Raw genomic sequence first — 27,476 nt, 5'->3', positions numbered from 1 at the left:
AACTTAAAATGGAGTCATACTGAAATAAAGTTTTTCTGGATAAAGAATCATTTATATCTTTAGATAGCCGATTAAAGTGAATTTTAAATTAAGGATAATATCTTCACTTGCATCATTATAAATATAATCATTATTGAAAAATATATATAAAGTTTTAGAAATTGGAATTTCAAAATAGAAATATTTTTTGAAAGATAATGTCTTACCATATAAGAGCTCAAGTCGTAGTAAAAGAGTTACGTCGTAACCAAAGAATCGTTTATATTGTTTCAACCTTTGTTCTTTGCCATAAATATGAGTTATTATTTCGCTTTGTGGCTATTTTTAGGTTCCAATGACACCAATGAGAATAGTGTAAAAATAAAATTATCACTACGAGATTTGAGAAAATGTTAGTCTTTTTTCATGTAGTGTTTCTTAGTTAATATCTAATGATTATCTATAATTATTTAGAAGGCTTAAATGTTAAGGTTATTTATATATAATTCAAATAACTCATATATTTAACATGGTTAATGTCAAATATCAAAATGGAGTCATACTGGAAAAACAAATTCACTGGCTAAAGAATTTTTAAAATTTTTAGATAGCCAACTTAGATGAGTTTTGAATTAAGGATAATATTTTCACTTATATTATTATAAAAATAATTATTATTGAAAAATAAAGTTTTAGAAATTAAATTTTTTATAAAGAAATATTTTTAAGAGATATCAACACACAAAATAAGAGTTCAAGTAGTAGTAAAAGAGTCAAGTCGTATCCAAAGAGTCATTCATAGTCTCAATATTTGATTGTTTTGTCATAAATATGAGTTATTATTTTATTTTCTGACTATTTTTAGGATCCAATGACACCGGCAAGATTGATATCAAAAAAGAAAAATAGAAGAAATGGTTGATTTTTTTTCATGTAGTGTTTAATATCCAATGATTATTTATATTTACTGAGAAAGTTTAAATTTTAAGATTATTTATATATAATTCAAATAACTTAAATATTTGACATAACTAGTGTCCGCGCGGGATGCTAATACTAGTGAATAAGAAAGGCGAAAAATGACGAAGAATGATGAATACAAAGGAAATAAGGGTTAGGCTAATTAACTGTTACATTCGACCAGGTGGACCATTTTGTTGTAGTAAGATGATAACGCAGGAGTTGTTTTTTTTAGTAGACCGGAGGTGATGAAGGAATAGATCTGGGGCCTTATGTCAAGGTTTTTTTTTCTTCTTTATAATTACATATTCGGTGTATAAAATATTTTATTTACCAAAAAAAAGTGGTCCATTTTGATGGTTTTTTTAATCTGATTCAAGACTCAAGAATGAGATAAGAAAAATATTAGATGAGTTTTTTTCATCTGTCTAATTTAGATGGATAGAGTACTTGTACTAACTTGGTGAGCAAAAGAACATGCCCGGGCCGAGTTTCAATTAACAATGATGGTCTTTTGTCTTCTTGATAATTAAACACAAAATAAAAGATGAAAGCATTGTAAAAGAAAAAAGAGAAGAAAGACGAAGACATAATTAACAATATCTAATTAATTTAATTCGATGGACATTGAATTTAATAATAATCAGTAACTTAAAATGAGATCTATAGTTTTAAAATTATAGGAATGTGTTGTGTCAAATATATATCTCCATAGGTTCCATGTGTTTACTTACTTGCTACGCACTAATTAATGAGTATGCTGGCAAATGGCAATGCATCAATACATTTTTTTTGGGTCAATAGAATAGCATACCAAAAAATTAATATTTTGTTAGTTGGGGTGGAGTGGGGTGGGGTTGCTCCAAGTTCTTTTTAAATTCCTGTGGACTTTTTCACTTTTAGCCGCACCAGAAATTACATTCAGTAGTCAAAATAGTGTATAATTTTTGTATATAACATACAGAATATATATATATATACAAAACTTATATATTTTTTGACTATTATTTTGAAAGCGGCTATACATTGTCATTTTTCCCATTCTTAATTAGATAGATCTACATCACTAATATCATTGTCAAGTGATTAATTTTTTGTGGCAAGTATATTCATCTATTTTCCATAAAAATTGCCAGCTTGGTATACAAAATATCCCGTATTCACACATGGTTCGGCGAAGGGTCGCATTTTAAGGAGGGGTTATGTAGGTAGTCACGCTGATGCAAGTATCAATGGCTAATTTCATGGCTCGAGCCGTGATTTATAGGTCATACGGCTCGAACCCGTGAACTATTTTTCACAGTGATTTTTTATGATCTGTTTTCAATTTCGGATATTGCTAATATGTTATGCCAATGGGATATAAGAAATACACACTGTTATTTATTGAAATAGTTCGATAAACTAAGTGAAACATGTAATAAAATAAATTACCTTCTATGAAAACATTTGTCACTTGCATCAAAGATAAAGAAGTTCTCCACATTTTCAAGTATATTCCAACGAATGTTCCATTCTTTGATCAATATTCTTCTCATTGATGTTGAATCAGTTTATGATATCTCTTTTTTTGCGAAAAAAGAAAAGAAAATCAGTTTGTAATATCACCTTCTACTATTGCAATTACGGCACCCCTGCAAAACCATTTTAATACCATAGGCCATAGCCCTTGTATTCATAGTCACTATCAAATACTAGGATGGTAAAATCATACTAATAAGAGTATATGTGAAGATATATATAATTATATATCATGTATTTAACATTAGATTGATTTAAACACCAAATATAATAAGTTTTTACCTATGAAGACTAACCAAAATAAAAACCTCCCATTACAATCTCTTACCATAAAAGCAGCGCCATCAATATTATATTTTGATAAAAAATAAATATCAATGTAAAATTTCAACGACTGATAAAATTTTGTAAGGAGATATCTCAAATATAGTTGCAGCTTGAACATGCATTATGCTTCCAAATATTGAAATAAATATTTGTAAATTAATGTCTGGATATTAACTTTGCTCATATTTCAACTTTCACTTGAAATAGAGAATTTGTAATTGAAATAATAATTTGAGCAGCATTTCAAGTAAAACAATAATTTCCACACACAATTTTCACCTTTCACAAACTTTTTTTTTCAAACGAAATCTCAACTTCAATTTTTTTTTCTTTTCAATTTCAACTAAATAGTCCAAATGCCTTGGAGAAGAAACAAAAAGAAAAAAAAGAAAAAGATTTTATGCCTAAAATTGACCAAGTCAACCAACTTTAAAAGGGAAGTAATCATTCATTAGTCCTTAAAACCAAATTTACAAATATTAAATAAATAAAAACGGTAAAAAGGAATACACCCACCAAAAAGGTTAAAATCCTACGTTTTCAGTCTTCACTTTTCTAGACAGCTAATCAGCTGTGCAAAACTTCCCTTTGCTACTCTTTCCATAAACTTCCAAAGAAGAAGAAATAAATTGGAGAAAATGGGTTGGTTTCCTTGCACTGGACCATCCAAACAGACCTCAAAGAAGAAAAATTGCATCGATTCAGTTCAACGCTCTTCTGGTATTTTATCAAATCTGCATATTTGTGCATTTAATCAACTGATTGTTTGATTTGGTGAAATGGGGTTGTTTTATATTTGTTAAATTTCGTGGGTTTTGATTGTTTTGGATTTTAACTTCCGATTCTTGGAAATTAAGCTGTGTACTGTTTTCCGTAATTTGATGAGCTGGATCTTGATACCTGCAATCGTAATACAATGGCTAATTATTGTTCTTGACTGTTGTTGTAATATGTTATTGGAGACCCCCCCATGAGTCCATGACCTGCTACTTTAGGTTAACTTAGAGTCTAGGATGTAGTTTCGGACCCAAGGGTGTGAAGCTGGAATGAAAATCATGGGAGATCAGGGTTCAATTTCAGTAGAATAAAAAATAAAAAAAAATTACTAGGTGATTTTCTCCTGCTTGATTAACCTTGGTAGGAAGAGTCACCCGATACCTACACTGATGAGAGAATGCAGGCGTGGAGTGGAATAATTAAGATGCATATAAGCTAACCAAAACACTACCAGTAAATTAAAATTAATCGTGGTAATAAAAGAGTTGATTGCAATTTAGAGACACCCAAGGGTGTGGTAATGGTCAATGAAGTAGGAGGAGACCCATGAGGTCTCAGGTTCAGAACGACGGTGAACCAAGACATGAAGAAGTGCAATGCAAAAGAACGCCTTCTTTCTGGAGGCCTAGATTCACTCGTTCTTGTCTCCAGCGATTAAGCCCCCCAACTAGTTGTATGGGGTGGGGTGCTTGTGACAAGCTGCTTTGGATATGAGTAATAAGTCCGGTATTTAATTGATGGGCAGAGTTACCTAATACTTGTGCTGGTGAGAGATAGCAGGTATTCGGGGAATAGTCGAGGTGCATACAAAGTTGGTACAGACACCACCATCATTAAAAGAAAAAATAATTGCAATTTAGAGGCGGTGTCTAACAATTAATTCTGATGCAGAATTTTGGGACTAGAATTTATGGTTCAATTTGTTGAATGGTTAGTACTTTAGTTTGGAAGTGGTAAAGGTCAGACGACTTAGTGCTTTCTATTAGTATCTTAATAAGAAGTTAAAGTAGTAATGATATCAATTCTGTTATTTCATTTTGTATGAATGCCTCATAGAACCAGTCGGGAGGTCCTTGTAACATGATAATGGGATGCAATGCTAGAGGATTTTGGTAGCCTCAAGTCAATTGGTTCCAATCTTCCTTCTGCAGATAAGGCAAGATAGTTTTTAACATGAAAACTTGACTAAATTTGTCCTAGTTAGTCTTCCGGGCGGAGTGGAAGAAGGGGGGATTCTTGAACCTGGAAAAGGATACAATGAATTCGAAAGAATTGAACGAGGAGCCGTATGAGGTGAAAATCTCATGTACGGTTCTATAGAGTGGCTGTAAGGGGTGGTGTTTGTGCTCCAAGTTTGTTCAAGTAAGATGACATGATTTCTCTGACCTCCGAAGATTTGCAGCTTTTCCATTTTACAATATGGATTTCGGAATATTTAACTTTTATTTCAGTATATCACCTTAGTTAACTAGTTATATGTGTATCAATTGACAATATGTATTGTGCATCCTTAAAATTTTGAAGAAGAATGGTTGTTTCACCAAGGAATGTCGCAGATAAATTATTGGTACATTATCTGTGTGAGCTATTCAACTCCTGCTGTTTTTGATACAGTATGCCACATTAAACAACATCAGCTAGTGAAGTCTTTGGTTGGATTGTAACTTGGGGAGCCTGTTTAACTCAAGAAAATCTCCAAAGAAGAGGTTTTCTCCTGGCTAACAGGTGCTACTTATGTGAGGAGGATCAGGAATCAGTTGAACATCTTTTTCTGCACTGTAGAATTTCAAGACAATGTTGGGACCTTTTTCTGAGTATCTGTGGTGTCTCTTGGGCAATACCTAATAGCATAAGGGGCCTACTCGAGTGCTGGCAAGGGCAGAGGATTCAGAAAAGCTTGCAGCAGATTTGGAATACTATTCCTATATGCATATTTTGGATCTTATGGCTGGAGAGGAATAGAGCTTGTTTTGAAGGACAAAGAGACCATATTTCTAGAATTAAGAACAAATGTTTGCAGAATCTTTTCTTATGGTGTAAGGGTAGTCTTATTGGTAGCACAAATGAGTATATGGATTTCTTGGACTTGCTAGGGGGCAGACAGTAGATGTAATATTTATGTTCTTTATGTTCTGATCTGCATTCCCTTTGTTATTGTACTACTTGTACCATCTTGGTACCTTCTATCAATAAAACATTTACCTTTTCAAAAAAACAAAAAAAAAATCAGCTAGTGAAGTATCATATGTCAATTTTCAAACAACTTTTTACAGTTAAAGGAAGCTTCATAGTTCATATAAGCAACCTCCCACATTCCATAATTGAATCAATAAAAAATTTATATCTAATTTTTTTCCCCTGCTTGTTAATGATGTTTCTGAACACTAGTTGCCTCATTTCAACGCCATGCTTTGTTTACTTTTCTATTTTATGTTCTTATCTTCAGATAAGTTGAAAGCAAGGAATTCATTAAGCACAAAGGAAGTTGTTAAGGATGCAGGGTCCAACCAAATTGCAGCCAAGACTTTTATATTTCGTGAATTAGCGGCCGCAACAAAAAACTTTCGAGGTGATTATCTTCTTGGAGAAGGAGGCTTTGGTAGAGTATACAAAGGGGTGATTGATTCCAATCAGGTCAATTCTCATGAACTCTCTTTGCTTTTTACTAATATGGAATGTAACAAAAAGAGATTGCTTTGCCTCTAATCTACCAGACTCTGTTAAACTCACTATTCTCTGAATAGTGTTCATGCGTGAATACTGAATTTTCTTCTTGATTTTTACTGACCCAAGATCACATACTTTTATCCTTTTCGGATGAGCATAGCTATGTTATCATCAGTTGGCACATTTGTAGAGGGCAAGGGGTGACACCATACTTGATGGTTTGCGTCTCAGTTCTAAGTTATTGGCTGGAGCTGAAGTTTAAGATCTTTTTGTTGATTTTGATTGGTGCAGGTCGTTGCGATCAAGCAACTTGATCGTAATGGATTACAAGGCAACAGGGAATTTCTTGTCGAAGTGCTGATGTTAAGTCTGTTACACCATCCTAACCTTGTAAATCTAATTGGCTATTGTGCTGATGGAGATCAGAGACTTCTCGTCTACGAATATATGCCATTAGGGTCATTGGAAGACCATCTTCATGGTAATCTTTCTTAGCCAGACATTCTTTTTCATTTTATTTTGAAAGTCGGCTTAAATTTGGAATTGAAGTGATTCTTCTGCAGATCCTACGCCAGGTAAAGAACGGCTAGATTGGAACACAAGAATGAAAATTGCTGCCGGAGCAGCAAAAGGCTTGGAATATCTACACAGTGCAAGTCCTCCTGTAATATACCGTGATTTAAAATGCTCAAACATTTTGCTTGGTGAGGGTTATCATGCAAAGCTCTCTGACTTTGGCTTGGCCAAATTGGGGCCAGTAGGAGATAACACCCATGTCTCTACGAGAGTTATGGGTACTTACGGGTACTGTGCGCCAGAGTATGCCATGACTGGACAGTTGACTTTGAAGTCAGACGTTTACAGCTTTGGGGTAGTCCTCTTGGAGATTATTACAGGCAGGAAAGCAATTGAAAGTTCAAAAACCGGAGGAGATTTCAATCTGGTTATATGGGTAAAATTTTCTTTATCATACATCTTTTTGGTTGCTGTTGATTCTGTGGTGGCATGTTGCTTCAATGTATTTTGATCTCTATAATTATTCAACTATAAAAGGGAAAAAGAATCTTATCGAACAGTTATAAAATGCGTTTACAGTAATCTGCATTCCATAAGATGAGTTCAATGAATGAGTTAAAAAGCTGGTCATTGCTGATCTAATATGATTATGGTTTGACAATTATCTTGTGCGTATCTGAAAGCGGATGCGTTAATGACTTCAGAATCCAGTGTGGAAGATTGAGATAATTTTAATTTTTCCTGAAAGAATTAACAAAAATGCTGTTATTTTTAAAGCTGGGTATTTCAGTTGATGTTGACGTGCTGTTCCACAAATCGTTCTCAGATGACACCACTTGAAGCAATGTATCTTAACCATTGTGGGTAGGGGCAAGGTTGGGTATTTCAGTTGAGGTTGATGTGCTGTTAATGGAGCATTTAAAGAACGAAAGTAATGGAGTATTTAATGTCGGGAGGCTAGAATTTACTTTCAGGCCGTGTATATGTGATATTTAAGGAAAATCTTTAGCATCTATCGTGTGTCAAATGGAGCGAAGGAGAGTTTTTTATTGTTCAGATCCTCTTTTTGTTCCCCCTTTTCTTGGCCGTGGTGTGTGAGGGGTTCTATATATTGTTCTTTTCTGTTAGCCAACCATAAAGAGAACCAGGTTTCTAACTTTTTAATTGTGCTCTGGAAATCAGGCAAGACCATTGTTCAAAGATCGGAGGAAATTCTCGCAGATGGCTGATCCAATGCTGCAAGGCCATTATCCAGTAAGGGGCTTGTACCAAGCTCTAGCAGTTGCGGCAATGTGTGTTCAGGAGCAACCCAACATGCGTCCAGTCATAGCAGACGTTGTCACGGCTTTGACCTACCTTGCTTCACAAAAATTTGACACTGAAAACCGGGGCATCCAAACTTCAAGGCCAGGACCTGCTACTTCACCTAGAATGAAACGATGGTAACAAGCAGCAAAAAGGTTAAATGGAGCTATGAAGCTAGATGGTGACTGGACAAAAAAAACGAGATCATCTAAAAGGGGGAGCCAAGACACAGGGACCTCCTGAATACCAGCTAAGTTGAAAGTACAGATAGCGAACCATAATCAGTGGCACCTTGAGTGCAGGTTCAATCATATTGAACTAAATTGGCGCGACAAATATTTTATCCCTCAGAAGTCAGACCAACTATGAGGTCCTCCCTCGTTCTTTTGTCAGTTGAAGCTGCTTGTTCCCCTTAAGCATAGCATTTATAGGTGATTTGCGTTCGTGCAATTTGTGGTTTTGGTCATTCTTTGGTAGACCTCCAAAGCCTGGTCCGGTATTTTGTTGTACAGACATGGCTTATATTTATGAGTGCAAGTATCTATTAGAATAGCTCATTATGATGTACAATCGTGTGATTGTGTTTATTTCCTATAGCCATATGTTTGAGGAAAACACATAAAATTGTAATACCACAAGTTAGCATATGACTTGAATGTTGCTGAAGAACATTTTGTTTTCTTGTTCTTTTAATGTTTGTTTACTGTTCAATTTGTTATCATCAGTGTCCATTACAAGGACTCTTTTAAAAAATCCAAGGATATAAATGAGTTAGCAATGTAAATCCAACTCGATAGTGAAGAGGTTAGAGTTAAAACCATAAAATCAAGAGTTCAAATTTCAGGACCCCCTTAGTCTTAGCTGACTCTTAGCTGACTCCATGAGGTCTCTTCTCCTTCTCAAAAAACATGTATCAATCGCTCCAGAAGATCAGAGTCATCTTATCTTGACTACTCCCAAAATGACAGAACTCTTAACGATGCTCTGAATAGCAATCTTTCATACCCCATTCAGAAAATGTTTATCCAGCATTTTACAAGCAGGTGTCTGGACACGAGTTGGTTCAGATAGCAAAAATAAGTACTAGTATTTAAAGTTGAAGTTGAAAAATGTGAGGGAAAAAGACAACAGGACATTGGTCAGTAGAGCCATTTCTTCAACACATAGCTTCTTAAAAAACTTCTTGGAAACACAGTTGAACCCCTTGTGAGTGGAAACTTGGAAAAATTCCTAAAACATCTTTTTTCAAACTTCAAATTCTATATTTCAAGTTTTAAGTTGAAACAATAGGCCAGTTTCATAAACAATCTTCAAAATTATTCCAAGTTTTGAGCCAAAATCTATGGTCAAACGGCTGACGTTTTTTTAACTTTGTTAATATCACTGAAAGAAAGTATATTTTGGCACTTGGCAGAGAAAGGCAATATTTTGGCACTTGGCAGAGAAAGGCACTCTAGTATACATGTAATGTCCAAGGCAACAATGAAGGAGAAAAAGGAAAGAAAAGAATATAAAGAACACAGCACGGATCCTTTATCCTCCTCGTAAGGAAGATCAGCATCCCAGAGAGGACACCAACACATTGATTACTCGACGCCCTCTAATCAGATTTCTTAGCAAGACTCAGCAAGACTCCAGCGCTAAGACATGTAGCTACAACGCCTAGAGAAGCCTCTGTGGAAACATGGTATCCTGCATGAATTTTGACATCAGTCGGACATCCTACTGGATTTGAATCGTAAGAGGAAAGGCTAAATGTGTTTGCAGAAACTCACCGAAAAAGTCTAGGATCATTTTGAATCCAATGAATCCCAGGACAACACCAATGCAAGGCTGAACAGAAATGAGAATCTTAGTTAAAAATTATCATCCATGAAAAAGTGAACCTTAGAGACCTCATTAATAGATTAGCGACTAGTTTGATTTGTTTTATGGGATAATGCATAATTACTCCCTTGGGGTTATCCCACTTTACCAGATGCACCCTTCTATTTTGCAGGGGTCCTGTGACCCCCTTGTATTTGTTTAAAGTGGTATAAGTTCCACCCTTTGAAACCGATACCAGTCTGAGAAGAAGCAGTGCACTGCACACACCAATCATCTTCTGACATGTAATTATTTTAAAATACTATGTTTATTTTCTTTTCTTTTCAGTTTTTACAATATTTTCTTTATTAAATATCTTTTTATTTTGATATTTTTATTGTTCACCTCTTTTCTTCTTCCCGACTAATATCCCTTTTTTTCACCGGAAGAAATTAGGAATCCGGCGATTGAATAGAAATTATCACCGGAGAAAAGAAAAGCCACCATCTTCAAGAAAGAAAGCCACTCAGCCCACTCCAAAATAATCCACCTTCCACAAAATGTGATTTGGCAGCGATTTCTAAAGTGCAAAAAGCAAAAATCGAAAATGGCCAGAAAATCCGGCTACCCCTCTGCCTAAAATTTCCGGCGACCCCCCAACAGGAAAATCTTCCCTTTCATCCATCAATACCGCCAATTAAACACAATCAAACCAAAACACCCGAGAGAAAAGACCTTAAACCACCTCTGTAAAGACAACCAACCACTTCCACTCCAAATCAACACTAATCAACATCTAAAAATCAAAATTTAAAATGTCAGTGCTTCAGATAATAAAAAGTGGTTGAGGAGGTGATGGGTGAGGAAAGAGAAAAGAACAGAAAAAGAAATGAAAGAATAGAGAAAGAAAAATGAAGGGAGGTACTGGGGAGAAGGTGTTGTGAAGCGTGGAGATAGGGAAATGGGTGAATAGTTCTCTGGCATGGTGAAGAAAACAAGAGAGAGAAAGAAAAGAAAAGGAAAATAAAAATTGAAAACAATAATGAAAAAAATGGTCAAATGCGTTATTTTGGGGTTCTTACGCGCCTGATTTTCGTGCTAACACGACAGATGCCACGTGGGTTCAAAAGGGGTTATTTATTTCACTTTAAACAAATATAAGGGGGTCATAGGACCCCCGCAAAATAGAAGGGTGCATCTGGTAAAGTGGGACAACCCCAAGGGGGTAATTATGCATTATCCCTTGTTTTATTTAATGTCTTAATGCTACTGACTCATATCTGCAGAACAAGAGCTCTAAAACTTAAATCATGACCGGCTCCAGATTGGAACGACTGGCTGTTGCAATGGAACAACCGGAGACTGATAAAAGCAAGTAAATTCTAACCTGTAAGTATTCCAACTCCGCCATACTTTCAGAAATGAGTGTGTACAATGACCTCAATCCTGCATAAAGAAGAGCTAGGTTGGTCACCTAGTTTATAGGGGGAAAACATGTTTTGGCGAAGGGTAATAATATAAGAAGATCTACATCTTCGTTAAATCTGAGTGAACAATAAAGTGGGAGATCTCTTTTAATTACTGCGTAAACTACCAACAACATGCACATGGGTTCTTGGTACATATGATATGATGAAAAGAACGTTAAAACATGATCATTTACAAAAGCACAGAGCAATATATGACAAATATTACTTAGTTTAGACCAACCCCTCTTTTTTGAGAAGGTTAGTTTAGACCAACTCTAATTTGGTAAAAGAAATCACATCTTGATTAGTAATTAGTTCTTTCTACAGCTCTTGATATAAAAACAAGAAGCAAGACAGAGAATCAAGGGTCTACCCAAAATTGCAAAGAGATTGGAAGTGAAAACTATGAAAGGATCTCTTGTGACACCAAAAACTGCTGGTATAGAATCAACCTGAGAAAAAGCACAACAGTGTTGTTAGGACAGAAGAACATGCATGTCAGTCCTTGAAGATATGTCATATCCAGTATGAAACAGAAAACTCACAGCGAATGCAATATCACTGAGTTCAATAACTGCTACTGTCAGAAGTAAAGGTGTAGCCTGCCCAAAATGTTAAAGCCAATTATTCTAAAAATATTCTTTTCAAGTTTTTCTTATAACTAAGGAACTATATAACAAGTACACAGGGTTTCGTGCTTATAGATGGTCAATAGACACAGGATACCATTTATCTGAAATTTAAAGGTATAAACCGATATATGCATGAATATTTGGGAGGTGACATGCCAGGACAAAGATAAATTTCAACTGCTAATATTACTCCCTGTTGACTTACTTTCCATACACCATCCTGCAAAGTTAGGAACCGGTTACCATCATATTCAGCTGTAACACCAAGAAAAGTTTGAAAAATCATCATATATTCCAGAAGCTCAAAGGTTAAATTTCTGCACAAGCAGCAGAGATTCATCATCTTAAGAAAACTTGGGCCTAAACACTACTCATGTATCATATGACCTAAAGAATAATTCGAAAAACATTAATCTCTTGTGGGGGGGGGGGGGGGGGAAGTTAACCTAATTCATGGGTTCCCACCCACCCTTGCACTAATAAGCTTGCTAAATCAAAGCAAATTTGAGGCAAGGAAAAGGATTATTTTCTATATATGGAGTTTAAGTTACAGTGGACCGTGAATTTTGGTGATACCCAATAGATTTATAGCATGTGCCGTATTGTATGTTTTTTTTTTTTTAATGAAGTCAAATTGTATGTACAAAATAATCATGCTCAAAGTGTACCTTTGTTCTATACGTGTTTTCTAGTTAGTTTTCAAAAGACATTGGCACTAATTTGTCTCACCGTCAATACTTTAATGCCTCCAAAAATGATACTCTATTTTGTAAGGTCCAACAACATTATCTTTGATTAAGAATTTTTTTTTTTTTGAACGAAGTAAACAACCTGGAGTATGTCATATATCTAAACCTCTAAGTTCTATTTACAAAAAACAGTTTGTATCAAATCCCACCTTGATTGGAACCTAGAAGGGAAGAGAACAATCAAATACGAAAAAGGAGCATAGCTTATTTCCCAAAACATGTCTACGGAAAATAGTAAGTAAATGATCACATTATGCACCTAAACAGAATCAGACTCCACATCTTACAAAGGGGACAACAAAAAAGAAAGAAGAGAGAAGGCTCTCATTTCCACGTTTGCAGCATGCACAACTTAATGATTTTTGTGGAAACTTTACAAGAAGCTCTCAACTACAAGCTACGATTGAGAAACCACCATAGGATGCAGTTGTTGTTGTTGGAGTCAATCTATTTGAGGACTGCAGAATCACCAATTCATTTTTTTTAAAAAAAAGAGTCACAAGAATAAATCAAACTAGCAGCTGTCGTTGTAGTTGGACTTGATCACTTTAACTATTCCAGAACAACCAATACAAAGTTAATACCACAATAAGAAAAAACCAAACCAGCAGTCATTTGCAGGAGCACATATAAGACCAACTAGAAACCAAGTATTGCACCTCATTATGCAAAGACGCAGAAAGAATTTTACATGTGATGGGAATGAATTTCTGGCAGGTCTTCACAATGAAATTGTCAGATAGATCAGCATCTTCTTCTTCTCCAGTGAACAGCTATGATGAGATAAAAAAATCGGTATCATGATTTAAATTGCAAAAATGTTTCTGGGACAACAATATAGATCAGAAGTAATATATGAACACCTTTAGGTATCTCATAGGTGGTTTTATTATTAGTTTACGATAATTCGAAACGGGTGTCGGCAGTTATGCTAAGCTTATATTCCATTTCCACATGGCATGGAAAAGAAAAGTCATTGATACTAAACCAAGATGTATTTTTATGCAGACATCCAGGGGAACTCCTATGGGCATCTAGGAGTCTTTTTTCAACAAACTTTTAGCCTCGATTGCTCAGATTCAAAATTCTGGCAGTATTGATAGCATGACTTAAGTAATAACTCTTAAATGGTCATTTCCTGGTATTCCCTTTTAGCAAATTACTGGAAAACATGTTGTAATCGATGATCCCTCGTAAAGAAAATGTTAAAGTTGTTTACTAGATTTGCAGCAAGTGGAGAGATGGCTCTGCCTTTTACATCTTTTAAAATAAATAATCGGAGTTTTATTTCACCAAAAGCACCAAGAAGGTGCTTATACGTACAAGTCAAAAACTCAGGTTCCCTCCTTAAAAGTCTAGGGAGCTGAGGAACTCAAGTGGCACGTTAACATCAAATATCTGTCATTTTACACCAAAAAGCCAAAAAATTTGCAAACATGAATATCTAATTTTGTTATATTTGATTGGCTAAACCTTCAAAATATCTTCTAGTCCCCTCTTGCCAAATTACCCAAAAGATGCAGGCTGGGATAGTGAACCATATCTTCCTGTCCTCTCTTCCCATCTACCTTCAAGTCCAGCTCCATATTAGTTCCTTCAATGCCTAACCAATTGTTTAAATTGTACAGACTGAAAAACATGCTCCAAAGGCCTGGCAGTGTATGAACAAGTGAATTATCTCTCCTTCACTGCCTTCACATATGAAAAATCTATTACACATTATCATACCCCTTCTTTGTAAATATAATTGAGTTAGACAAGCATCATGTGCCCCCATGTTTGAGTTAATTGAGTTAATATTTCATAACCATATCTGACAGAGTACTTTCGATCTCTCTGATGTCTCCCCATGTTTCCTCCTGGTATATCAGCATCCTTTAGTATTCGCATAAATTCAGATGCTTCCTGTCTCAAAAGTTCTCTTAAGTTTGCTCCCCCAGCGTTGTGCAACTGATGCATCAGGGTTGACTACCAAACCGTACAAGTTTAGGAACTGCTTTTCCAAAGGAATATGGCCAATCCAGGCACCTTGCTTGAATCTTAACTTCTGCTATTCCCCACCAAGAAGCAGGTGTTTGCAACATAAAACCTTACATTCTTCCAGAGACTAATCCCACAGGAGCCTATGACAGGTTAGCTGACCAACAGCCCTTGGGCCCTCACTGTTGACCTGTTTCCACGCTGTTTCCACAGTAGTTCTCCTTCCAAATTATACTTCTGCAGCCATGTACTTGGAGCTGTAACACCTACACCTCCGTTAACTAAAGGGAAAGTAATCTTTCCCTTATTTCCTTTCCAGGAAAATTCTCTAGTTAGTTGTTATTCTGTCCATTTTTTCTCCTACTTTAAAGTGAGGGGTAAGAGTGACTTTACATGCGTTGCCAAACTATCTAGCACACTACTTATATGTCTAGCACACTGTCATTCTTGTCAAGTACTTCATAAGTTTTGACTTACACTCTTTCAACTAAAAGAAAGCACTAATGATTTCTGCAAAGTTTCATGGCCATATGAAACCATTACTCCCACTAAAATTAGAATGTAATAAATTGTACCGGACGATGTGAAGGTGGCTATACCTTCAGATCTTCTTGGCTTAAGTGTCATCTCTATTTTCTCAATTATGAGATCAATATAGCACATTACTAAGTTTCTTGTTTTTTTTTTTTTCATTTTGTAACAAGAAAGCACATTCATTGAAGTGGAGTTTACATGATGGTAAGAGGATTCTGTCTATGTTGGTCCTCAAAACAACAAAGCAAGCTAATTTGTCCTGGTTGAGAAGCAAGGATTTAATCTCCCTCTTCCACCTTTTTACTGCAATGTACTTTTAGTTACTTCTTCCAGATGATACCAGTGACAAAGTTGATATGACATCCTCAAAAGGGATTATATCATCAAATCAACAAATTTAAATAGTTCTGTCCTTATATTTTTGCAACAGCACTAAAATAAAAACGTTGCAACTTTCAGAACAACAACAACAACACACCCAGTAAAATCCCACTAGTAGGGCCTGGGGAGGGTAGAGTGTACACAGACCTTACCCCTACCCCGGAAGGGTAGAGAGGATGTTTCCGGGAGACCCTCGGCTCAACAGAAGAGACAATAATATCATAAAGGAAACGAAAATAAAAGATCTGTAACAACAAAAGAAGCCAGAGAAGTAATAATATCGTCTTAAGAGACACCAAATAAGTGAAGGGAATGCAATAACACAATACTATGCAAAACAACAAAATAATGTGAACATAACATAGACTGCTAACAGACATAGACAAAACTCTATCAGATTACTCGGTACAAAGAGGAAAAAACTCTCTACAACCCCCTAGCCTACAACCCTAATGCTCAACCTCCACACGTTCCTATCATAAGCCATGACCTCGGAAATATGAAGTCGCGCCATTCCCTGCCTGATCACCTCGCCCCAATACTTCTTAGGCCGCCCTCTACCTCTTCTCGTGCCTGCCAAAGCCAACCGCCCGCACCTCCTAACCGGGGCATCTATGGTTCTCCTCCGCACGTGCCCGAACCATCTAAGCCTCGCTTCCCGCATCTTGTCGTCCACGGGAGCAACGCCCACCCTCTCCCGAATATCTTCATTCCTTATCTTATCCAGTTTAGTAAGCCCGCACATCCATCTCAACATCCTCATTTCGGCTACTTTCATCTTCTGGATATGTAAATTCTTAACTGACCAACACTCAGCCCCATATAACATAGACAGCCTAACCACCGCTCTGTAGGACTTTCAGATGGATCCTTTGCAACAAATATGCTAATTCAAATAAATTGGTGGTCATCATGTTCTTATGTAGGATCCTTTACAAATTGCAAGTTTATTTAAACAAGAAATAGCAGTTGCAGAAAATGAGCATCATAAGCGTTACTGAAGCAAGACAGTTATGAACAAAGGGAAGACTTTTTGCGTCCCTAAAGTGATGATCGTAAAAAATAAGTATCTAATTGCCCATTCCTAATCCCCACCCTCATTCCTACCCCTCAAGAATGATATCCATAAGGCTTTGTGCATGTCTCAGATGCTGCCCTACCTTCAGTGCTGTCAAAGGCGCGCTTAGAGCGCGCTTAAGCCCTGAAGCAAGGCTCAAAACACGTTGAGTGCTTCGCCTCGCTTTGTGGGCGCTTTAGTGTCGCATCAAAGCTCTACACATACTTTTCCTTGCCAATGAGTGTAATTCTGAAAAGGCGACCTTAAACAATTGATATTTCACTTTATCATGATTTTTTTTTTTCATTTTCTTTGTCCATATATTTGTTATTCATGCTTATAATGATTATCTTGGACTACTATGCATATTTTTACTTTTTCTCCCGTTGCGCCTTTTTTCATTAAAGCCCACACTTTATTTGCGCTTTGCGCTTAAAGCCCCAACGGAACCTAGAGCTTTTTTGCGCTTTTCGCCTTTGATAACACTGCCTACCTTTTTGTTCCATTGCAGAAGAAATACAAAATCTATTGTCACTACCCATGGTAGTGTGGTACTAATCTTTTGGGGCATGCTCATTTAAATCTATGTTACATGGACTCAACTACGAATATATATCCAGTATAGATATTTTTAAGTATCAGGTATGTGTTATAAGCATCAGGTACAAGACTTTGCTAGTTATAGTATGACACATCCATATAAAGTATCCATATTCATGTCGCACTCGTTCAACATGGCTACATCAAGGCAAATTAAAGATCATGCAACATAATTTTATCTTCTTAAAAACATTGCATCAATGAAAAATAGCTAACGGAGATGGCATTTAATTCCTGAGAATGTAGATAAAAGATATTGCACCTTGAATGACGAGTATAGAAGAATCCCAGCCAAAAGTAGGTTAACTGCCTCAAATTTCTGAAATGACAGAAAGATAAACGTGAAATAAAGTTTTGAATGTGTACTTCTCTGGGTAGGGGGGTATACTTGGAAGCTGGAACTTCTGCATGTTCGTGTAGTTACATGTTTCTGCAAAAGAATTAGCAGCCAACCTGCAGGGTCGCTGTTCCTAGCAGTATGATCGACAATCGGAAGATTATGGCACCAGCAATTCCATATGAGAGCACTCGGTTCTGTAGACCCAATATGCGGATTTGCATCATGAACAAGGTCTCATAAATGACAAATAGAACCATTGCGCGGCTTATATAAAGTAAAAGTAGGTCCAGAATGAACACAATGTGGTGAGTGCTGACAGTAAGTGCAGAAAAGATAAGCACAGCACCTGATACATAAGTGGCACTTTGAAATATTTGAATATCAGAACAAATACAAATAAATTGTCCACCGACAAACTCTGCTCCAGCAGATACCTGAAAATATATAGCTAAAACCAGTAAATCTAGAATCAAGCCTAGAAAACACTGGAACTTGATAGGAAAAATTAGTAAACCTAGTAAAGGGAACACATTTTGTAAGATTGAGTAATAGAGAAAAATCAAACAACTCAGATCAATCCCGAGCAAAAATCAATCAATCCTCAGGGCAATCCAGTGCTAAAAGCCTAAAACATTAACAATTTTTATTGTTTTGGTTGGATTTAGTCCTCTCCTCTGTAAGGTACTTCTTACTTGGACTATGATTAGATTCTCACTACTGACCAACTGCAACACGAGACACCGGTAATACAACTACGCTTTTCCCAGTCAAACATGTAACCTATCCTGGCACAGTTAATAACTCCAAGATAGAACATTGCTCTAGGCTGACCCCTTATCAGCTCTTCCGGGCCACACACACCTGAATGACCTCTCAAACTCCTTAGCTAGGTGTCAAATCAACAAAATCATTGCTCTGTTTGATACCCTAGACACGAGATCTTTGACTTTGAATTAAAGAATCTTTGGCCTACTTCCACTTCTTAGGATGAGCCCTAATACATCAGTCTCTCTCACTGAAACACATTGTCAAATTACTCTCTCCGTCCAAATTTATGTGGCACCCTTTGACTTAGTACGGAGTTTAAGAAATAAAGGAAGACCTTTAAAACTTGTGGTCTAAAACAAGCCTTATATATTTGCGTGGCTATAAATCATCTCATAAAGGGTATACCGAAAATTTTCAAGTTAAATTTGTTTCTAAATATGGAAAAGGTGACATTATTTTTGGGACATGCTAAAATGGAAAAAGCGCCACATAAATTGGGACAGAGGGATTATTGTTCTACCTGGTCACTACCACATTGCCTAGTAAAAATCCAATAAAGATACGCAAAGGTATTGTATATTTAGAAGTTGTAAGAGACCCCACCCTTCTCAAAAATTATTTCTCCTATTCTCTACTCTCCATAAATTTTTTAAAGTTCTTCTCACTTGAATCATGGAGATAACCTATAGTGGCAATTCTAAATAGCATTATAGTTTAGTTATCACTTTGCATTACAAATAATTTTCAAGTACTCTGCATTCTGTAGTGGCAATCAGCACTAGACGTCAGCTTTAAACAGCAAAGCACTAAATATTCAGTGTGCTGATAAAAGTAGTTTGACTCTTTTTTTTTTTTTTTTTTGAGAAGAAAAGTAGTTTAACTCTTTACCCAGCGAAAAATTCAGATGCCTTGCCAACTCCATCAGTGAACCCTACGCCAACACCAAATGCCATAGCTGAAAGCACCTATATAAATCCATCACTATATTTCCTTCAATTTAGATTGCTTTAGATCAGTATGACAAAGAATAAATGTTGTTATGACCATAGCAAGGAATTACTTACACACAAGGCAACTGTCCTGACAGAAGATACATAATTGTCAGACCCTTGCGTTCTTTCTTCTGCTTCATCAACAGCAGATGTATTATGAGACCTTTCAACATTGTTGGTAACATTATGTGACTGTGATGACGAAGTCTCCTCTGCAGAATTAATTTTTGCCAGCCACATTACATTTGAACAGAAAAGGATTCACAATCAATGACCTTCTAACATGCTTAAAAGCTTCTCAAGACAGATGGACATCATTTATCTCTTTTTCGACAGCTTTTCATTTTAGCTATTTAGTAAGTTGAAACCATTTTGGTGAGCTTTTGTCAATTTTTTTGCTTTTTTGATGACCGAGAAATCCCTTTGCGGTCAACTGTGAGGACCAACCACAACCTTTGAAACTCGGGGATAATGGGCCCGCCCCCTCTAAACTTCACCACCTGAATATCAAGCTTAGTTCATATGACGTAGGGCTCAAACCAGTAACCTAAGTCACTAGTCCTTTCAACCTTTGCCCCTTAAACTAAGCACTGGGGCCGAAACCATTTTGGTAAAATTAACCAATGGAGATCAAATTAAATGATTGGTGGGGAAGATATATAATAGATAACTAACATTCACTTTCGAAAGAGCTTGATGGTGAAAATGGATTTATTACTTTGGTAATCAAAAGGTGACAGAGACTTGGAACTAAGTTCCCCCTTTTTTTCTTCTTTGCAGAGTGGCAGGTGTGGGTTATGTTTATAGAAATCAACCATATGGAAGCAAGGATGATTACATTAAATATAATAACCAACATTCTTATAGAGCTGAATATGCTGACATGGTTTAAAACGTTATGAAAAACAGTACATAACATTTCAACTAACTTTGGCACAGAAGTGTATGGTTCAGACTAACAGAAAAGAGACTCAACATGCCCTAAGCAAAACTAACTGAATGTGGATAAACATTACACTAGTGTGTTAGGAAATGCCACATCAACAGAACTGCACAACATATGATAGGTTATCAGCATAACAGTTGAATTTCCATATTCATATCATTTCGTTTCCCTTAATTAAGTTTGTATTTTATTTTTTTTAAGAAAACAACAAGTACAGTAATTCTAACCAGCAGTAGATGATTCTTCCCCTTGTTCGGATTTTCTCAAGCAGGAAATGGCCACACTATATCTTCGTTTGCAATTACACCCAACTGCAAAAAAGAAGAAACTTTAATACCAAATTCAATGTCAAAGAAAATAGTATTCATTAACACATTAGCATTATACCTAAATTGGGTGGTGGAGAGCGAAGAGGAGCTAATTTAAAATGAACCCATTTTGGGTATGTAGCAGGCGAAGAGATTGGGGAAATCCTGAACGAGCTGGAAATGAACTTAGGAGGGAATTGAGTAGTGTTGTTATAGAGTAGCGCAGGAGCCAATTTCATGGCTTTAAACTTTTGATGGGGAGTTGGAAACTATCTGAAAAAGGAGTTTTCTGGTTCAAGAACCGCTCAACTTTGCAGTTTCGCAGTTTTGTTTCTTGGTACGAAAATGACCACAATTCCCAGATCGTCCACCGATATAAGATAGACAGGGTATGCAGAAAATTAGATTACAATACTGAGATTGTAATTCAAAAAAAAAAAAGTCATTGAGTTTTATATTGATTTTATGGCATAATGCAAATGTTGTACCATTGGTTACATTTGACATTTTATTAGAAGATTAGTGAAAAAAATACATACATCTCTATCTTGATAGGCAGAAATAATCAAATAAGGTTTGCGTATACTCTATCATTACTCAGCAAGATTATAGTTGATTTGTTATTATTGTTGTAATGAATTAAAATACAAGATATCTTTATAGATATTCTTATCTGCTTCAAATATAACAAGTCATTAGAAATTATTTTCAAATTTATGCATGCATTTTTATAGACATTTGATTTATTGTGTTAAACATAGGATATCAGATAGATAATATGAACTATTTATCCATTTTAAATGAGATAAAGAGCGTTATTCAATAATACATTTTGGCTATAGATAACTCATATGTCATTTTGAAAAATTATAGTAGGATAAATTTGCGTTGACGATTGTTACATAAAATGTTTGAGCATTATCTTTAAATAGTTTTGGTTTGATATTTATATATTGCTATACAATATATATTAGTAAAATTATCATATGATCGTGTATTGATTTTGTATTGTTGATAAATACAAGTGATGCTACTATGTTTCACTCTTACTTGATTAAATATACTTAATCAAAAATCACAAAAACCAAATCAATACTATTTATCAAAGTGCTAATTTCCTTATCAAAAGATAAAATAGTCCAACCCTTGTACATAGATTTTTTATTGGAACAAAATTATAGGAAAAAATTAAAACACAACACGAGAGGTTTTGGAGTTTAAGGCTTGAGGGTGTTTTTGGAAGTTTAGGCAGAAAATATCGTCCTCCATATTCCCAAAAAATCGAGCCATAAGAATACCAATCCCAGCAATCGCAGCTACCAAAATCCGAAACAATCGCGTCGTTTCCAATTCAGTGAGAAGGTTTCACCATTTCCAAAAGTTGTCTTTCAATCCTCAGCTATGGCCGCAACGGCAGCGCAAAATCCTGAAAACCCTATGAAAACCCTAGCTGAGCCGTCAGATCCCAATCCACCGGCTATAAGCGAATCCCCACACGATTCCGCACCTGACTCGGTAAAATCACCGCAGTCTGCCGATGCCAAGGAGGAAATCAAGTCGGCGGTGGCGGGCGGAGATGACAGCTGTCAGGGTAATGATATTCAGAAGAAGATGAAGCGAGCTGAGCGGTTTGGTATGCCAGTTCAGCTATCCGAAGAAGATAAGCGAAATTCTCGAGCTGAGAGGTAAATTACTTATCCTTAAATTTCTGAATGAATTAGGGTTTAAGGCTTATTCCATAATTTTGTGAGTATTTTTGTTTCAGTTTAGCATATCGCTACCTCTGTGCCAAAAGGAATGGCTGGTTCTGAGTGCAAGTATAAAGATAAAATTTTTGGTGTGAATTCCGGCATTTTCTTAATTCTTATTAGATAATAAGACTATTATATGATTACAAACTCTTAGTACTTTGTATGAAATAAGTTCTCAAGAACAAATGTCACACAATTGTTCTTGCTGGAAACTATTTTTCCTAATTGTTTTCTTGTTTGGTATTTTGGCTCCGTTTGTTGAAATTTCCTGGCAGTACCATTAGGTTCAACTGGATGTCTTTGTGGATTTGTGGTGGTTATTGGTGGGTTATATGAGTTGGTAATAGATATCTGGTTGTTGTGAGGAAAATTGCTTGGCAATTTAACTCAATATTTTCTGATGCATTTTAATGCTTAATTGATAAGATGAGCTGTTAAACAATTTTTAGAACTTTATCCTAGGAGCGTCAAGACACTTCACAAAAGATGCAGACATTGGGTTACTATTTTCTGAGGTTTAATTATCTATCTGGTTGCTGCCCTCAGGGTTTTGATTTAGTGGTAAGTGTGTGGTTTAGTATCATATCGTGTTTGAACACTGCCATAGTCAAAAGTCTAGTATTTAAGTAGAGAAGGGTAGAGTGCCAGGCCCATTATCCATCGAGTTTTGGACCTTGTGCCACTGGCCTTTGGTATTTCTCGGTTATCAAAAATAAATCTATCTGGTTGCAGTTGCAATCGAAATGCACATATATGTGACAAGTTAATGGCATCCCTTAGTTTGTCACCAAAAAAAGTGATAGCATTCATGTGTTCTGCACTTTCTGGTTTAATTTCTCAAATCTGTGTCTTATATTTCAGTCGTTTTTTTGGCTTTATTGTATCAGGTTTGGAACTGGGTCCTCAGTTCAAGGGTCAGATGCTTTAAAGAAATCTGAGGAGCATAAGAGGCAGGCTAGAGCTGAGAGGTTTTTGTTTCTGCCTATTTTCTCCGTCTGAGATGTAGTAGTTAAATTGTTTATGAGTTTCTTGATAAGTTTGGTTGTTCGTCAGGTTTGGGCTTGTGAAATCTGACACAACTGAAGAGGAAGCTAAGAAGAAGGCCAGGTTGACAAGGTTTGCACCACCGGTGAAGACTGATCCTGTGGAGGAAGATAAAAGGAAAGCTAGGGCTCTCAGGTTTTAAAAATGAAAACTGTTCACTTTCTCTTTATGCCATCTTTGGAGTCTGCACACTGTTTTCCATACATATATCAGTTTGCAGCATATAAGATTCCATAAATAAGTCCGTCTGTCAGATATGTGACTTAATTCTGATAGTCCTGTGTTTTTTAATAGGTTTTCACAACCCCAGTCTGGTTCACAATCACAAGCAAATGGCAAGGGAAACATTGAGCAGGTTTGTTTTTGTATACATAGGCAGCACATATGGTTTGACCCAAAAAGATAAAAGAAAAGAGAAGTATCATCATTATGCATTTGAATGCTTTTACTTTAATTTTGCATGTGGTGTTCACGTGATTTTGATAACAGGATGTGACCTTCTAATGTAGAAATTAAAGAGGAAAGCTTTTATTTATTTGGTCTTCATCACTTCTTCTCACTAGCCTGTGTGCTTGAGCTGAGCTCGTAAATACATAATAGGAACATAAGCCTAACATATTTTAGATCTCCCACTAGAATAGAGAAGAAGAGGAACACAATCCTAGTTTCTATATCCAAATCTCTTCCATGACATTCTCTAGAAAAGAGGTTAAAAAGAAAATGAAGATTAAATGAAAGAATTTAAATGTTCTTTTTCGATTCTTCATTCTTTTAGCTCCTATATGATGGCTGAATTTTGATGCTTTCCTTCAGCTGGTTTTGATTTTTTTCTCAGCCTTTCATTTTTAGAATCATTATCTTTCATCAACAATCCAAGCGGGTTCTCCTCCTCCTTTTTTGGGGATTTGGTGAACCCTACTCCCAAACCCTCTCTCCACCAAGGCTAATAGTGATCTTCCCACTTTTCACCCTTTGGTGACTCGAGTTTCCAGTTGCAAGTGGAAACTGTAGGTGGACTGTTTTCTGCCTAATAGGAAGTTATGCAATAATGCTGTCTCTGTGTCAGATTATTCATTATCCTTCTACTTCAACCGAAGCTAAGGCACATCAATCAATTTCCTTCTATCAAGGTCCCCGAGCTTTACTGTATTTTCTTTGATTTTTAATTTGGGCAAATTTTTGGTCTGTCTTTATTGATGTAGAAACTGAAGGATATAGAAAGTGGATGTCATATCGACTTGTTGTCTAAATATGCTTTTTGTCATTTTGATAGTGCATATTGTTTATGTTGAACGTCAATTATGCATAGCTCGTGGTAGTTTTGCATAGGATGTTTAAGCTTTTAGTACTTTGCATGTTGGTTCATTAGTTACCCCGGGGAGCCTTTGCCCTTTTGAGGTTCTCCTTCTCCATCACCTATAGATTTTATTTCAACCTCCAATTGTCCCAAAGATTGATAGTATTAGATTTCTTTCCCTTGCTGGTTTGATGTAGATACTGATTAATTAACAGTTCATGTGCAGACAAAATTTTCCACATGTGGTATTGAACATGATGTTTAAAGACCTACTCATGGTTCTTGGGAAAGATGGGACATCATTTTAGTAGAGCTAACTTTATAAATATAGGGTTGAATGCAATTTTACTAAATTTACTTCAAGATTGATGTGTGGAATTGACAAGCAAATCTTGAAGCCTTGAACATCATTAATACCTAGGAAAGCAAGCGTATTAGAAATGCTAGTCGGCACTGCCATGTGTCATGTAGATTTTTGGTTTGTCTATTTTAGGCAATCCAAAAACAGCTTCAGTAACTTATCTCTACATATGAGGTGGCTTTTGGAAGTACATATTCATCGCTCTCTGGAAATGAAGATGAGATCTACTTCTTAAAAAGGAACCCTTCCATTACAAATACCAATTAGTGGAGGGTTTGTACTTCCAAAATCTCAGGCTCCTATTGAGAGCCGTATTAGTGCACCTGAGATCTTCTAGTTTCACTTAAACAATTCACTTGTGAGTGAGAAGCTGTAAATACCAAAGATAGGTTTCCACAGAATTATTCTATTTTTCCTTACCCTGTTAGTTGCTGTTTGTCTCTAATTTCAGAGTATGGTAAGCCATTTGAGCTCAAGATTCTTGGAAATCACAACAATCACTAGTCATGCAGGCTAATTTTATTTGTTATCTTTGTTGCAATGAATTTTTATGTACTCTGTCTGTGGTTGTTTAGTTTGTTATATAAGGGTCTATGATCCAAAAAAAAATATAGAGGGTGATGGAGTTTGAAAGATGGAACATCAAGAGCAATTGCGAACTAGATAATTCTTAAGTTAAAAGATAACAATGTAACATTAGAATAGCAACATTTCATAATTGCCTTTTGTTTTGGTTTAGATAGTTGTTTTTTCCTATTTTGAGATGTATATTAAAGGTTTTTTGTTTATATGTTGAGTGGTTGTCACCGTCAGCTCTTCCAGATTGTGCACCCATTTGCTTTCAAATTCTAGACCCCTCTTTATTTAATACTATTTTGCTCTAGTATAAATTGAAGAGTTTTCCTAATCTACGAATACATTTAATTCAGGATGATGTTGCTGTGGACAAAGCTGGAGAGGAACCTGAATGATTCCTAATTTTGTTAAAGAGTAAGACTTGCCGTTGGGTGTGGTTTGGGCTTTGTTAACTGTGAGCCACAGTTCCTTAGATATCTTTTAACCACTTCTTTTTTATTCTTTCAGGTTGGTGGGCTAGGATTCTAGTGTTTTTGAGTTCCCCAGTAGATTATAGAATTCGGACCTTCGAATTTACAGCAAAAAAGCTTTTCTAGTCTCTTTCTTAAAGTAATAGGCCGTGTGTTTCTGGGAACACTAGGATAATTGACAACCACCTGCTTGGCGTCAAACTACCGGAAATGACCTGTGATCAGTATTAAAAATGATGAAACTACAACCAAAGTATCCTTGGAAGAGTTTGATTTGACACTTGATCATCAATCTCTAGTTATTAATCTGCAATTATTTTATATTGTTTGTATTACCCTTTTAACATAGAAAAAAGTTGTCGGCTGTGTCATGTCAAGGATCAACCAGTGTTAGACATTTAGTTCTGACTTATCCGAGGGGTTCAAAACAGATTGGGAATAGCTTGATGTTAAATGTCCCCTAAGGTTAGAAACTGTCATTGAACATGCCTAATTTGTGAACAATAGGTCAACTTCTTGGGTGTTTTGCTGTTTCATTCAGCCTTCATCACTGTTATAGCTGAAGTAGGAAATGTAGTGCAGCTTGAGTTTTCTAGCAGATAAACATTTATCTTGCATTTAAAGATCCAAGATAATTTGTACTTCTCTTTGATGCATCATATGGTTTTCGTTTGGCCATGTTATTATTAATTTCTCTGTTGGGTTCTCCATAGGCAGTAGAAAGGTAAGACTAGTTTTCTCTGTTGCATTATTTAGTTGCTAGTGCATATCTGCGCATCTCATGGTTCTTCTGACATGATTTGGGCCTTTAAAGTCATTTGGGAAAAAGTGAAAAAAAGAGACACCTTGATTGTGAAACTTGTTTGCACGTTGCTGGACTTTCTGCAAAATTTTACATTGCTTTGTCATATGATGGTCAAGTTGTCAAATCTACATTTCTTCAAAGTGGTTCTTGTTTGGATTTAGCTGTTTGCTTACTAAGGTTCACAGTGTTTAAGAGCTTCCCAAGTTTTCGCTTTACAATTTGATGTGGGTTATTTCGGACAGATTGACACTAAGCAGGTGTTGTTTAACTACCTAGTATCCCCAGGTAAATCTTGTAGGGATGCGGTCGATGCTGTGTAAAAGTAGGTGTAGAATTTCCTGTGAAGGAATCTAGTTATGCTTTTTTCTTGTTATTGTCACTTAAATTGTACAAGACACTGTTGATTTTGTTGTGTTCAGTCGTTGAACTTATCCTATAGCCAATTGGCGCATTTGTGTTTTCCGCTGTTTTTTATTTCTCTTCTTTAGAATTCAAATCCATCTAATTTTTATACGTTCTCAATTTCTTGCATTGTTTCGACTTGAATGGAGTTAGTGC

General features: G+C 36.0%; 3 protein-coding genes across 4 annotated transcripts; 2 read left to right on the top strand and 1 right to left on the bottom strand.

The window, feature by feature from the left end:
- Positions 1-3,307: 3,307 nt before the first annotated feature.
- On the top strand, positions 3,308-8,745 carry LOC104088515 (probable serine/threonine-protein kinase PBL7). The gene is made up of 5 exons (XM_009593208.4): positions 3,308-3,507; positions 6,011-6,198; positions 6,523-6,712; positions 6,795-7,183; positions 7,930-8,745. The coding sequence occupies exons 1-5, from the start codon at positions 3,426-3,428 to the stop codon at positions 8,191-8,193; spliced, it is 1,113 nt and encodes a 370-aa protein (XP_009591503.1). The 5' UTR covers positions 3,308-3,425; the 3' UTR covers positions 8,194-8,745.
- Positions 8,746-9,459: 714 nt separating this feature from the next.
- On the bottom strand, positions 9,460-20,991 carry LOC104088506 (thylakoid membrane protein TERC, chloroplastic). Of its 2 annotated transcripts, none has more exons than XM_009593195.4 (14): positions 20,694-20,991; positions 20,534-20,617; positions 19,433-19,572; positions 19,257-19,333; positions 17,947-18,034; positions 17,714-17,794; positions 17,523-17,579; positions 13,400-13,481; positions 12,165-12,214; positions 11,873-11,929; positions 11,701-11,779; positions 11,246-11,304; positions 9,828-9,885; positions 9,460-9,744 (listed from the first exon to the last, which is right to left on the bottom strand). In XM_009593195.4, exons 1-14 carry the CDS (start codon positions 20,851-20,853, stop codon positions 9,653-9,655), a joined length of 1,164 nt encoding a protein of 387 aa, XP_009591490.1. In that variant the 5' UTR covers positions 20,854-20,991; the 3' UTR covers positions 9,460-9,652. The 2 variants fall into 2 exon arrangements, with proteins under 2 accessions (XP_009591490.1, XP_009591493.1); XM_009593198.4 differs by having other exon boundaries at positions 19,433-19,491.
- An 896-nt stretch (positions 20,992-21,887) lies between these two features.
- Positions 21,888-27,378, top strand: LOC104088504 (protein MODIFIER OF SNC1 11-like). The gene is made up of 6 exons (XM_009593182.4): positions 21,888-22,299; positions 23,253-23,333; positions 23,419-23,544; positions 23,704-23,764; positions 25,997-26,057; positions 26,151-27,378. The coding sequence occupies exons 1-5, from the start codon at positions 22,016-22,018 to the stop codon at positions 26,036-26,038; spliced, it is 594 nt and encodes a 197-aa protein (XP_009591477.1). The 5' UTR covers positions 21,888-22,015; the 3' UTR covers positions 26,039-26,057; positions 26,151-27,378.
- The last annotated feature ends 98 nt before the right edge of the window (positions 27,379-27,476 follow it).

The sequence above is a fragment of the Nicotiana tomentosiformis genome, chromosome 2 (assembly GCF_000390325.3).
Source record: "Nicotiana tomentosiformis chromosome 2, ASM39032v3, whole genome shotgun sequence".
Lineage (NCBI taxonomy): Eukaryota > Viridiplantae > Streptophyta > Magnoliopsida > Solanales > Solanaceae > Nicotiana > Nicotiana tomentosiformis.
The sequence above is the reverse complement of the archived record's forward strand: the minus strand, read 5'-3'. Positions and strand labels throughout refer to the sequence as shown.

Excerpts from the sequence above, each read along its gene's own strand:
- LOC104088515 (XM_009593208.4), top strand. The coding sequence starts at position 3,426 with ATGGGTTGGTTTCCTTGCACTGGACCATCCAAACAGACCTCAAAGAAG. Across the intron at positions 3,508-6,010 it reads TTCAGTTCAACGCTCTTCTG|ATAAGTTGAAAGCAAGGAAT; the intron begins GTATTTTATCAA and ends TCTTATCTTCAG. Across the intron at positions 7,184-7,929 it reads ATTTCAATCTGGTTATATGG|GCAAGACCATTGTTCAAAGA; the intron begins GTAAAATTTTCT and ends TCTGGAAATCAG.
- LOC104088506 (XM_009593195.4), bottom strand. The coding sequence starts at position 20,853 with ATGAAATTGGCTCCTGCGCTACTCTATAACAACACTACTCAATTCCCT. Across the intron at positions 20,618-20,693 it reads CTCTCCACCACCCAATTTAG|TTGGGTGTAATTGCAAACGA; the intron begins GTATAATGCTAA and ends TCTTTTTTGCAG. Across the intron at positions 11,305-11,700 it reads CAATCTCTTTGCAATTTTGG|GATTGAGGTCATTGTACACA; the intron begins GTAGACCCTTGA and ends TTCTTTATGCAG.
- LOC104088504 (XM_009593182.4), top strand. The coding sequence starts at position 22,016 with ATGGCCGCAACGGCAGCGCAAAATCCTGAAAACCCTATGAAAACCCTA. Across the intron at positions 23,334-23,418 it reads AGGCAGGCTAGAGCTGAGAG|GTTTGGGCTTGTGAAATCTG; the intron begins GTTTTTGTTTCT and ends GTTGTTCGTCAG. Across the intron at positions 23,545-23,703 it reads AGGAAAGCTAGGGCTCTCAG|GTTTTCACAACCCCAGTCTG; the intron begins GTTTTAAAAATG and ends GTTTTTTAATAG.